Source organism: Scomber japonicus, chromosome 6 (assembly GCF_027409825.1).
Source record: "Scomber japonicus isolate fScoJap1 chromosome 6, fScoJap1.pri, whole genome shotgun sequence".
NCBI classification, from domain to species: Eukaryota; Metazoa; Chordata; class Actinopteri; order Scombriformes; family Scombridae; genus Scomber; species Scomber japonicus.
Genome location: NC_070583.1, coordinates 449,552 through 464,153, shown reverse-complemented (window position 1 = coordinate 464,153; position 14,602 = coordinate 449,552). Strand labels below are relative to the sequence as shown.

General features: G+C 39.2%; 1 protein-coding gene across 1 annotated transcript in view; it reads right to left on the bottom strand.

Annotated features, from left to right (window-relative positions):
- The window catches only part of efhd1 (EF-hand domain family, member D1), a 41,069-nt gene extending 26,872 nt beyond the window's left edge, over nt 1-14,197 (bottom strand). Inside the window, exon 1 of the mRNA XM_053320433.1 lies at nt 13,914-14,197. Within this exon, the coding sequence (XP_053176408.1) occupies nt 13,914-14,197 (284 nt within the window). The remainder of the gene's footprint in view (nt 1-13,913) is intronic.
- Between the last annotated feature and the right edge of the window lie 405 nt (nt 14,198-14,602).

Sequence of the window (14,602 nt, the reverse complement as noted above, 5' to 3'; positions counted from 1 at the left end):
AAATACCGTGAATTGATTCAAAGTTAACACAATAAGCATTAAATGTGGCTTTAATTATTCTTAACTATGCACTGTAGCTAACAAGAGGAAGCCATGTGTGTTGGGTTTCCAGGCTCTTCTGTATTATTGACTTGTATCAGAGCTTCTACAGAAACTGGTAATTATTAGTATTAATGTAGTATTAGACAGATTTCACTGTTCAACAAATACATGCTCAATGTAAAGCAACACTTTTGGTGGGAATGGACACTTTTGTCTGTTGGAGACCAATTCTCTAATCTGTGTTTGACTGGATTTTCAATTTGAAAACACTACTCAAAGCAGTTTGAGTTTACGTACCAACAGCTACATAGTTTAACATTTATTATACTTTAAAAAACTGTTTTTACTCTAAATCCAAACTGTGTTTCAATATGAGTGAAAAGTGTAAGAGAGAACTGATGTCACATTGTCTACCACAGTTTGGACTGAGCCTCATTGTTCTGCAGCTTCCTTGTTAATTATAGATGCCTGAGCTTTTGGTATGAGGGGACTCACTTTCTCTGCTAGTATTCTTCTCCATCTCCTCCATTATGACCCTCTCATTTCAACTCAGCTCTGTGTGCTCTCTGTGGCAGCCCAAAAAGATTTAGGACGCAAAAGTAGCACATTGTAGATTAAAATTACAGGGTTGAAAACAGAAGAGGCTGAGGCAACAGGGAGATGATCAAATTACAAAATAGAGCCATTGGTTGAAATAAATCATTATGAAGTCTCAGTATCATCTAGGGCTGGGCGATAAAACAATAGCGATATATATATCACGATAGACACAATAACTAGAGCTGTGTGTTGATCAGAAGTATTTCAGACACTAGTTGCTGTGATGTTTCAGTATTTACACACCAAACTGATTTTGAAGTGTGATGTACAGTAGTCTATTTGCACACAGTGTCAGCTCTGATGAAGAGTTGTATGGACTCAGTAAGCACACAGCTACACATTGTATAAATATGTAAAGGTACTGTGTTCTTTTAAAAGGTTTAATTGTAACCCTAACCCGAACACAGTCTGAGTTAATATACTGGTCCAGTTCAGTTAAACAAATCATTACTGGACCATTAACTACTAACCCCACACACTGTTTCAGGTGTAATATGTGTGTTTTAATAGTGTTTCTAATGAAAGAGTATAACCATATGTGATTATAACCCTAACCCCTGGCCCTTATTTTTAAATAGGTCAATAATTATTAATATGACTGATATGAAACACTTCTATCAATGCAATAAAATTAGGGTTAGGGTTAACCCTAACCAGGGGTCGACAATATAACTGGCCCGGTGGCCCGACGTACTTTTAAAACCGTCAGGGCCACCAGAACGCTCCAACCACTGGCCCGATGGGGCCAGTAAAAATAATGCCCTTGATTAAAAAAAACAAGTAAAAAAAAATCTAACTTCACATTAATTCCCCGTGGTTCCAATGTTTTGCGATGATTTCTGTTAAATCGTCTCGGTAACTATACCGCTAATACTTTACGTGATCCCGATCAAAGACAGCCGTCAATGCAACCAGACTGTGCTCTCCGTGGGACGTAAACACACCTTGCTCGCTCCCGCAGAACGCGCGCGGCCGCTCAGTGCAGCTGCTGATACCGTGTATTTCGTGGATCATTAAGCTTGTTACAGTTTCTACCTGTTGAGAAGATCTCAGTCAGAAGTATGAGATGAGGAGAGGAGCAGCAGCAGGTTAACCTCAGGTCTCTACACTGAGAGTCTGAGGTAGGAGCAGCGGAGGAATCTAGCGCATCTATGGAAGCCTAATGGTGCCAAAAGTAAAATGAGTCACACTAACAAATTATAACACAATTTATATTTTGTTCTACTTGTGTATTTATGTGATACATGATTTGTGCAATTTACTTTTATTTCTGTGTTGTTTTATTTATTTTATATTTATTTTATTTTATGTTATAATTTGTGAGAATTAGATTCTTTATTTAATTTATATTTATATATTAGAATTGTTTCTACTCTTTATAATTTACTTTTTAGTATTTGTGATTTATCTAACTTAGGTATTTATGGTTGTTATTTCCATTAATATCAAAATTATCAATATATAAAATATCTATATGGGGAAACCTTTTACAGTGCTGCAAACTGCATAGGATAATTATATATTTAGAAAGTAGAACTAAAGTGATTCATTACAAGATGATTAGTTAAAACATTTCAATTCCATTTTGTGAATTTCAAATAAAAGAACAGTCATGTATTTCCTCATTGAAGTTTTCTTAAAAATACAGTTAAAGTCTCGTCTTGATCTTGTGAACCCAATATCGTGCCTCGTCTCGTGAGCTGAGTGTATCGTCACACCCCTACACACTACTACACACTACTACACACTATACACACCCCTACACACTACTACACACTATACACACCCCTATGAAATACAAATACAATAGTAAAGCAACGTTTTGGTTTTGGCTAGTAAAAAATCTGGTTGGCTAGTAACTTTTTTGATCTACTAGCCACTTGGCTAGTAGATCAAAAAGTTAATTTCAAGCCCTGGATGCAATTATTTTAACAGGCAATTAACGATAGACACTTGCTTTATAGAAATGTAGAGTGGCTAGTTTCATATATTTACAAAGGATGAGCAGTAAAAATTATTTTTTTTATTTCTTGCTTGTTTATTTGAGGAGTTCTCCACTCTACAAGGGCCATGTAGCAGAGCGGGCTACTGGCTTTGACCCTCATGAAAAGAGCATCGCACACCAAAACTGCTTTAAAAAGAAGAAGGCAGAGAATGTAACATCTCCTGTGTTAGCTTGTGTGCATGTCAATAGTGAAATGGCAGCAGGGTTCAAAAAACAAATGGGAAACATGTTCCACACAGCCTATTATGTGCTGAAGAAAGAAAAGCCATTTACTGAATTGTTCTTTTTCATGATTATTGGGATCTATACCTGACGTTGACCTGGGCCACTGGTTACAATAGTCGGGCCAGTGATCTTCAAATTTTCCTTATTGTCTACCCCTGCTAACCCTAACCCTTATTTTTATATTATACATTTATTTAGGCTTTTTCAACAGAGTCCACACCTTTTTTCAGATTTAGTGGTTACATTTCCCTTTTTGAATTGTGTGGTAGAAAGAAGATACACACCTCTCTCTCTCTCTCTCTGTCTCTTTGATAATTTCTTCTCTGATGGTAAATTTGAACTTGAGTGCTAGTTGAGTCAGCTGTAGATGTAGTGTGATTAGTGAATGAGTATGCAGGAGGTCTGACTGTTTACTTGTTACAATTTCTTCATTATTGTTCATTTTCAAGCCGAGCTGTAAATGAGGTAATGACCTTAAAGTTATTAGAATGAAGATGTTTTAAATACTAAAAGCAACTAGAATAACACCAGTGTTAACATGTCAGCTTTGTCAGCTGTTTTATAAGTCTTACATATACATAGATAGAAAGAAGAATACTAGAAATGTGAAGTAGTTAGTTGGTAAAATGACACATTCCACATTGTGAACCTCCAGGACTCTAAACTGAGCACAATACAGATGCTAAATGTCTTCAGAGAATCAGCCTTTTCACCACACAAGGGTTTGTGCTTTTAATGGACATTAAAATGTCAGCCGCCCCTGTTACAAAATTACCAACATAAATCTATTTTACTTTAGGATACGGGGCTAATCTGGAAATACTCCAAACTTGCTCTAAATGACATATATATATATATATATATATATATCTCATGTCAATATCTGTTACAGCCTGATGAACTGTTGAGAGCTGAAATATGCCTTTAAGCCAAAAGGAGGAAAAGTGGGTCAGCAGGCGGTGGTTGCCCCATGGGAATGTGGATGTGTGAATGGGATCAGTGCAGCGAAAGGAGTGAGACTAAAGAGATTTGAGAGAGAGGAAACTGAACCTCCTACATCACAAACAAGTTCTGAGGTTAGAAACCAAGCTGTTTTGAAATGCAGCGGGTGGGCTATGACCCCCCCCCCCCGCATACAGCTTGCTACAGCCACAGCTGATCCATACCATCAGCACAGTGGAAGTGCTCCAATTCTGGATGTGGGGGAAATTCAGTGGAAAGGAAAAAACAATAAGAGCAGTCAGCATCATCTGACTGAGCAGCAGCACAAAACTAATAGGACAAAGGTGAAAGGACAAGGAGCCTGCAGGCCTGAGAAGAATAAGCTCTGTCTGGAGATGCTCTATCACCACACCAGCCAATCACATCTTTGTTACTAACCAACTACCATGTGATTCAAGATGAAGATGCTCTAGTGCAGACAGCAGACATTAGACATTACACACAACATTATCCTGCTGTCTCTTGGATTGATCCAACTGGCATGTTGTGGTTTCGGAACCAGAATAACTGCTGATCCAGGTTTGTGAATACATGTACTGTACATACACTGGATACAAGCGGCAACACCAAGAATCTAATTTCATTTGTAATTCTCTACAACAATCATGCATACTGTCACATGTTGTCCACTATGAGCAAGACAAGACTCAGTGAGTGAGATGTTTGTGGTGATGCAGGAAAAACAAGTCTACAGATTATAGGCTCACATGTTGAGAGCAGAGATACAGATCATTAGTTGCTTTAAAAACAGGGAACATACTAACAGTAAAGAAGCTTTTGAAAATGCATGGCAAACATTTTCAACAATCAGAAAAACCAAAGAACCAACGCAGCCAACTATGCTACAGTTAAAGTCCGTGTACAGTAAGAATAAATATGTGTTTGACATACCACAGCTCGTAGCTTGGCGGCTAGTTCAGCGGTTAACTCAGCTAACTAGCTAACTGTAGACTGTAGTAGTAGTAGTGTGTGCTGAATGTATTTATACATCTACAGCAGCAGGGGCGGGGTTATGATTTTCAGACCCGCCCACTAAATCCTGAACACAGAAATGTTGAAACACAGTTTGTGAAGCCTAGCTCCACAATTCAAATCTAAATGGTTGAAATGCTTTTTACACCTTTTTTAGAAATACATTTATGACTTATTTAATGTGTTTAGAAGAAAATGTCTAAATTCACTTTACAGAGTCTTTAAAAGGTGCCATATTCTGAAAACCTCACTTTTTCAATGCTTAGTGCGTATGTATGTATGTGTGTATGTATGTATGTATGTATGTATGTATGTATGTATGTATGCATGTTTAGTGATGTAACTCTTAACAGTCAGTTTGCTGTGGGCTGGCTTGCTCTGTATTCATGTGATTCAACAAGCCATTCAGATTTGATGCCTCTTCTTCTGTCACATAAGCTACATTTCTTCTAGAGGAATAAACACCTGCTTCTGTTCTAATCTGGAGCAGTTTGGGGTTTTTTTACTTTTGGGATTAAGTGGATTTTTCTTCAATCTCACTTCTTAATCTAGACATAAAACTGGAGTTATACACTGCTAAACTGCTGTCATCAACAATACATATCTTAATGCCACTTTATATTATTTTTAAATTAGACAGTATGTAGATATTTATTTGTATAATTAATAAAGTTGATGTCATATTCATGGCTTCAGATGCTGTTATTTTAAATGTTAGCATAGCTCTGATTAATCTGAACTCCATTAAAACAATAAGCATTTAAAAGTTGTTTGCTTGTCGTCTTGCAGAAAGATCTGACAAAGGATGAATTTAGAGTTTTTACACATGGACATTATGATGGAGTTATTTTGACATCCTTTTGAGCCACTTACTGCAATTAGATCACATCATAATGTAAATGTATTTACACTCAAACCTGCTGTTGTGAACAGAGCAGGATGAGAAGGCTGCTGTCTGCTTGATCCTTGTGGTATTTTAACCAAAGCATGTTGGATACATTTTATTAGGACACCAGGAAACTGTGTTAAAGCAATGGTTTGGCGTAATTTGAACCTAGCATCATATGCACCATTACGTCTTTCTCAACACCGCCTCAGCACTTGTTTTTCATTTGGTCCCAAATTAGTGGAGTTAGCGGTATCAGCCGAATGGCTTAGTACAGGCACTAATGGAGCTGCGCAATCACTGAAATGCCATGTGGTGGCTTTAGCAGTAGCAGCCATCAGGTAAGTGTTTATTTTAATAAACTCCTGGTGTACTTACAAACTTTCTAATCCATGGATTTATGAGTAAAGAGCCTATTTGTACTACTGTAGAAGTTTGATAACAATCCAGTAGGGGTGTGACGATACACTCAGCTCACGAGACGAGACACTATATTGGGTTCACGAGATCGAGACAAGACTTTAACTGTATTTTTAAGAAAACTTCAATGAGGAAATAAATGACTGTTCTTTTATTTGAAATTCACAAAATGGAATTGAAATGTTTTAACTAATCATCTTGTAATGAATCACTTTAGTTCTACTTTCTAAATATATAATTATCATATGCAGTTTGCAGCACTGTAAAAGGTTTCCCCATATAGATATTTTATAGATGGATCATTTTGGTATTTATGGAAATAACAACCATAAATACAAAAGTTAGATACAATCACAAATACTAAAAAGTAAATTATAAAGAGTAGAAACAATTCTAATATATAAATATATTTAAATAAAGAATCCAATTATCACAAATTATAACATATTGCTAATAAAAGTAAATTGCCCAAATCCTGTATCACATAAATACACAAGTAGAACAAAATATAAATTGTGTTATAATTTGGTAGACTCATTTTACTTTTTGCATCATTAGGCTTCCATAGATGCGCTAGATTCCTCCGTTCCTCCTACCTCAGACTCTCAGTGTAGAGACCTGAGGTTAACTTACTGCTGCTCCTCTCCTCATCTCATACTTCTGACTGAGATTCACTTCGACGAGAAATATCATCACCCCCCTACAGTCCAGACATTATTAGTGGGGTCATTTACCAGATACACTGGTGGTCCCGTTAGCGCCTGTACTAAGCCATTGAGCTGATAGCTCTAACTCCACTAACCGCTGAGGCAGTGTTTAGATAGACGTCATGGTGCATATGATGCTAGGTCAAAATTACGCCGAACCATCGCTTTAACTTGTAGAAAAAGGGTCCCTTTAAAGTTACTGTTTTTATTTGTTTGGCTCAGTTAGTAACTATAGAGTGGTTTGATATCTTGAGTGTTATCTTGACTTGAGGTTGACTCATCACATTGTCCTCATCATTGGAGCTGCTTACTAACTAGAGGACCAGCAAGATGCTGTTCTCAGAAAATACGTGGTGTTACTCACACACAATGCAAAGCTAATTCTATATTTTGACACAATTACATACATTAAGGGTTAGGGTTAGGAATTTGACCCAGGGCAGTGTGAACTGACACAAACACATTCTGCGCAAGTAGAAAATGTTTCAAATTGAGCAAAAAATGTGCATGATCATGCCACATAACTAGGCCTGCAACGGATCATCATTGATCCGTGATCCGTTCGGACCATCTATTTCGGTTCGGCACACGCATGATACGCGGATTGATTTATGAAAAAAAAAAAAAAAATGTGCGCATGTTCAGTCCACACACAGCTGTAACCATTCCTGCTAGTTCCAGGGACAGAGCTACTTAACACGCTCTGGGTAAAAGTCTGCAACAGTTCCCTTTTCAATAAGCAAACTATGGCTCGTTGTGATTTATTGTCCTCAGTGTACAACATGTAGAACAGTGGGCATGGAAAATAAAAGTAGGCTAGACTTCGGTGACTACTGTAACGATAACTGCTGCCTCTAGTGCTACGTCTGTTTCCTTATACTCGCGCTGCCACACAAACCAGTCGCCTAGGTTAGCCTACCACACAGACGTAACACGTAGCTGACATATGAAAACATGTTTATTTGTCTTGTCTATTTTTTTTTGGCTGATCCGAAAAATGATCCGATCCGTGACTCTGATCCGAGGAACGAGCCGAACCGTGAGTTTTTTGATCCGTTGCACCCCTACACATAACACACAGTCAGGACATCAGCTGCTAGCTACTTTACAGGTATGTCATGTAATGTAGAGTGCAGAGCAAGTCAATCCAGACCCAGCCCAGACCTCATGTGATGAATACATCAGAAATCTGACATAACTTCCATGATTGGTAACAGGTCTACTAAAGCATTTGGAGTTGACCCATAGGAGAGCACCACAATGCCACAAACATGTATCTGAAAACCCAATGGACAGAATTTCACCAACATTGGTGTGCATGCTCTGGGAGCAACTATTAACCAACAATAATGGTGCAAGTGGGTGTAGTCACAATCACAATCACATATTAGCTTACAACTTTAAGCAAGCATGTCTTTGAGCAATCCTGGTTAAACTTAGGCCGAGTCCACGCGTACCAAAACGATCTTTTCCCCCTCCGTTTTCCCTGGCATCGTTTCAAGAATATTTGCGTACACACAGATCCATCTCAACACGACTCAACACGCTACTTCATATTCCAGCCTATAGGCGGCGCAACATCTAACATCCTCAATCAGTCTTTTCTGTTTAAGTGTGAATGTGTCATTTTAACGGAGTTACACAGACTCTAACAGGCAGCACTCGGTTTGCTAACACAAACACAATAGTTACTCCATTGCAGCTGTTTCCCCGCTGTATGTTCAAACACACGGTGCGTTCAAGGGCCTGTTGTGCGTTCAAAGACTGTGTGTTTAGGGCCCGGGGGAACGCCTTGGATGTACATCCATGGCTGAGGCTGTATCTGTTGACTGTATGTTATCACAGTGGAAGGCTCAATCAATCAATCAATCTTTATTTGTATAGCGCCAAATCACAACAAAGTTATCTCAAGGCACTTTACACATAGAGCAGGTTCTAAACCAAACTCTTCAGGTTTTAACTTGAAAGCTCGAGGGGTGTGGCGATGACATCATCGAAACGCAGATATGCGTCTTCACCATCCAAACGAACACTCAAGAGCTGCGTGTGAATTTTTTCACCCTGGGACCAGGTTTCAGAAAGCTTCGTTTTCAGGCAATGCGTTTACAAAACAATGCAAAACATCTGCGTTTAAACCAAAAAGCGTCTCCGTGTGGATGGCCCCTTACTGGATCCTACATTACATAAACACCATGTTTCCTTCATATCCAATGAAGGAGGGACAAATGGTGGAACTTTGAGTGCATGATTACTGAAATGATGCAGACTTTGTGAGGATGAAACTAGTGTGAGATTGGTCTCACTGTCTTTAAACAGAATTAAACTTCAGTCAGGAACACTCTCGTCATAGATTAAACCATTTATTGCAACAAATGGTAATACAGTTTTACGCGTTACAGCATTAAATATTCCACTATAAGATGCTCCCTGGATTAGCCAGCAGAATGCTGAGCTAAAAACAAGGGAGCACAATGCAAGACCCCCTTGGAGTGGGCCGAAAGAAAGACATGAATTGTACATTGACCCTAGAGCCATGATGGGACCCTGAACCAGAAAGGTGGAGGCAAGCTTTTCCAGCAGCAGTGTGAGCAATGGTTAAGCTAGAACAGTATAGGTGGAAGTCATATTTAAAGGGACCGCCTTGTAGTGAGAATGGCTGTGATTGGTGTGTGACTGATAAGGTGTGCTGATTCAATCAGTGGCTGTCAGCTGATTACAGCTGGAGCGTATGACTTCATGTCCTGCATGAACTAATGCGTTGCTTCATTCGCTGAAGTGACTTTGGCATGCTTCCTTCTGATGAGCACTAAAAGGTTTAAATCCATGACTTTCTGCCTGCAGCTATATTGTGGCTGTATTTTGGTCACATTCTGTAACACCTCCAATGAGACCAGCAGTCATTTTCCATTTCACACTTTCAGCAGTCAAGCATGCGTCATGTCTGCTGGTTTATTTCATCAAACTATATCTTCATGTTCTCTGATAAAATGACAGACAGGTCAAGTCCTTCTAAAGAGAGAAATCAGCCATGATGACTCATGTTGCTGTGACTCTGCTGTGTTGTGATGTCAGTGAGAGAATAATACAGCTCTTATAATGAAGACATTCAAGCTGACATAGGAAACCTTCATGAACTGATAATATGTATTTAGAAGGGAAGAATAAGATACTGTGAACCATCACTTTTCTCTGCTGTTTGCATTTAAAGTGAACATTTCCAAATCAGCCTCTTTTTATTCTACCTGTCCATGTTTGTGATTAATGCTCATGTTCACGACACAGAGCAATGCACAGTGATCTCATGTCAGTCACCAGAATAAAGTGATTTTCCTCTGTGACTCACATGGCTCTGATGATGCTCAAGTCTGTGGAACTGTCCAATGTGACTTCATGTACAACTGTAACAAATGTGAACCAACCAAAACTTCCATATAAACAAGAACAGAGAACATGAAGTTTACTAAGAGTGTTCAATTTTTATTAAATATTTTTTATAATAATCGGGACATATCACACAGCATCAACACCCATACTGATATATCTGTAATAGGCCAATATGGGTTAATGGGATAATGTCAGTTGAACAATATATCAGTCAGGCTCTACTGTTCAGAACAGTATGAGACTTACTAGGATTCAGTATTCACCTTATTAACCAAGTATTCACTACTACTGCTTCCACTGGGTGAGTCTGCATTGTGCCCAGCTGTACTGTGGCTGTCAGAGCTGACTGTGTCAGTGACTCTAGTCAGTGCTTGTGATCCCATAGATGAGCTGCAGCAAGTTCCAGAAGTGTGGGGGAAGAAATCACAAGATTTTATATGACATCACTGCTGCCATGACTGCCTGGGTCCCTGGCTTCCTGTCCAGGTAGAGGGGCGGCTCTCCTCTCTCTGGCACCGCCGGACCAAAACAGTCAGCTTCTGAAAAGCTGGCGGTGTGCAGAGGATGGAAGAGAAGAGCATCACAGCCGGAACATAAGGAGGCCGTGCCCAGTGGGATCAACATGCTAGTATTCTACTGGGAGAGCTCTGGCAGTGGGACAGCTGTTCACCTCATCAACACTAACTCTGATATCATTTACATCTCATGTTTGGAAGTGTTGTTTCCCACTAAGTTACACTGACACTGAACTAAAAGAGGTGCAGCAAGTCAAATCAAACCTGTGCTTCAGACAATGTTCCATGTTTCTATGTTTTTACTGTCATATGATTCATTTATCAGTTTTATTCACTGCATGAACCAAAAGCAGTCTGATCCATCTGAATATTTGACTTATAAACAGATACTTGATTCAAATTCTTTAAAAAAAATACAATATTGATATTATACGATAACATATAGGATTGTATTCATATTGCATACCACTAATGGTAACAATATTTTTCTTGTTTTCATTATCAAGTATTCTTATTACTTATTACTATTACTTTGTTAGTCTTTTATTCAATTTAGAGCTTGAAGCTTCCAAAACACAAAGATATTAAAACAATAATTATATTAAACAGGAAGAAGCAGCAAATGATCTCATTTTAGAAGCTGGAGCCAACTAATGTTCTGCACTTCATCAAGAAATTATTAAGAAATGAACTGATTATAAAAATTGCTGTAGCCATCATAAAGCCATAACATAAACCAAATACACACATCATCAGTGAGGTTGGAGTAAACTTAGTGGGTCGGCGGTGCTACGACAAAATCAGGTCTGATTATAGGTCAACTCATTTTAGGTAAGCAGAACTTTGATGATAAATTTAGACTAATGATACATTTTCAACAATTGAAATGAAGCCAAGTCACTTCTTCATAGAAACAGCCTCTCAGAGTCCTGATGTGTGATTCCAGCAGCACACAAAGATGTTATTGTGTAATGATGGAGGGTTTGCCCCCTGAGGAAACTGACCAACACAATAGTTGCCCTATGCTGCAGTCGAAAAATACACCAACACACAATGTTATACAATCAGTAAATGTCACCATCATCTGATAAAGCCAACAAACGGTATATAAATCACAGAGGTACAGTTATTATATTCATGAACTCAGACCCTGTTATTGATACTATTCACTGTAATTACCTCTGTGGTAGTGTGACACTCCTGCACTGGCTTCATATTACCTGCTCACACACACATGAGGGACTCACTGAAAACAAGGCAGCATGAATGTAACTCCACTAAACTGTAACCTCATTGATTCATGTGATACAGCCTCACTGTTTACAGATGGCTCTCTCACAGCTGTTAAAGCTCTATGAAGTTCCTGCTGCTTCACAATACAAGCACTCAACCACATGAACCAAAGGAGGCTTTCATTGTTGAGGAGCTACAGGATATACACTGAGGTTAGCATAAATGTCATTAAATAATCATTCATTATTGCAAGGAAGGGATGGAGCAACCACTGGCATTGTGCACACAGCAAGAGGTTACAAAAAAAGTAAAGTATTGACTTCTTCTGTATTAAAACAAGACCTGATGGATCCTTTCAGTCAATGGTCTGTTTGGCTGCACTGTAAATAACAACAGTTGCTCTTCTGTTGCTTTTTTGGCTAGACAGCAGCAGCAGCAGCAGGGCAAGCCCATGGATTTATTATAAGAGCTGGATACCGGACCAAAAATGGCACCCATTCAGTCCCATGAGAATCAGAACAGAGTGGGCTCAACCAGCAGGAGGGGGGCTTTAAAGTGACAGGGGCTAGAACAACCTGTTTGAGACAGAGGCTGAACTGAGGGACTGTATAAAGGACCAGTAAATAGATAAATGAGTTTTTAACTGTATCCATATACAGTCAAGCCCGAAATTATTCATACCCCTGGCAAATTTTGACTTAAAGCTACTTTAAGTCAAAATTTAACTTTAAGTTGTTTTTTTGACCGGAAATGACACAGGCGTCTCCCAGAAGACAATAAGACAATCATTGTGAGAGGCATCATTGTGGAAAAAAAAAAAAATGTCAGTCATGTTTGACATTTGAACAAAAAGTGGCATGTCAAAAAAAGTCAAAAATTTGCCAGGGGTATGAATAATTTCGGGCTTGACTGTACATATGTATATAGTGATCCAAATCATGCACTTATCATGCAAAATATATTCCAGTAGATTAAAAATATAGACCTGTAAATGTGGGTAATGTGTCCTTTTTAAACCCACTGTAAATATTTGAGGGCACCATTGTAACCATGACAAAGATATAGGTAAAGACCTCACTACATGAGAATACAAACTGTGTCTGATGGCTCCTGCAGTAAATGTTCATCTCTACTTTTGCAAATGTGAAAAGGACAAATTTAAGCTTTTCTACTGAATTACAACAATCATCTGTGTACCATTTCTCACCTCACTATTATTCTAGTTTGTCAGATTTCACTCAGTTTTTATCTGCATCTCCTAACAAGCCCCCATCATTTACATCTTACTGTCATAATATCACTGCCATGAAATAACAGAAGCTATAATAATTCATATTTAAATGGCCCCCTCATTATTAGATGAGCAACATCAGCGAAATAAAAGATGGGTCAACGTAAACTAAACACAAATACAATGCATGAGAAATAAATTTTTAAAAAAAGAGGTGGACTGTAAACAATTAGATTCATATATTGTTAACTTTAGCAATTAGATGAGCTATTTAGAGCTATGTCACTTCTGGGATTCCATCACATTATTTTGGGCATTTACGTGTCAGTGAAACCCCCAAAATCACTGGAGATGGTTAGCATGCCAACGCGTGACGAGTCAACCTAACATGCAGCTCACAGCTCTCTCTGATCACGACACAGGCTTACATGATGAAGCAAGTGCACAAACAAGATGGACAAAAATGCCAGTTAACAGCGAGGAGGCCTGCAGTGAGCGCAGTGAGTCAGTTTTAATCATCAGTGAGCAGAGTGACAGCCAGAGCTTTCACCTGGAGGCTTCACGTCAGCAGCTCCGTTAATCTCATCATGAGCTTCCAGCCCGACATGCTCGTTCAGTCCGCCAGTAAACACGACGGAGCACACAAACAAACAATAAACACTTTAGCTGTGGTTGCTCAGTCTGTGCTTACCGTTTAAACATCGCCTCCATGTCTTTAATCTGTTTACGGGAGAACTCCTTGAACTCCGTGTAAGGGTTGAAGACGCGGGTCGCTCGAGGAGCAGCATTGCCCTCATTGATGTCCAGCCTGCGGGTCAGTACGGCGGACAGCTCGGAGGACGATTCACCGCAGGCTGCCTCAGGCTCCTGCGGTTTGGGTCTGACCGGGCTATGCTCGGGCTCCTGCCTCGGTTCAGCCTCCTGCGTAGCAGCAAGCCTGGACTGCAGCTTCCTAGCCAGCTCGTCAGATGCCATGCTGAGGATACGAAGATGCTCACTGCGGCTGACAGAGAGAATGGAGCCTGGCAACCGCTTCAAGTACCACTGTGAAGCTGCCTGAAGCCCCGTGACAACACAGAACACTACTTCCGGTCGGTTGTTTTTTCAGAATAAAGGGCTGGTATGTGTGTGTGTGTGTTTATCTATCAATCAACCAATCAGTCAATCAATCAAGCTTTATTTATATAGCGCCAAGTCACAACAAAAGTAATCTCAAGGCACTTTACACAGGTCTAAACCGTACTCTTTAATTTAAAGAGACCCAACATTACCACATGTAAGTTGCTCACATTGAAAATAACAACAACATTTTGCAACATTTAGTTTCAAAGTGTTTTAAAAAATGGTGTGAATTAAAAATCACCTTTCACCACATGTACA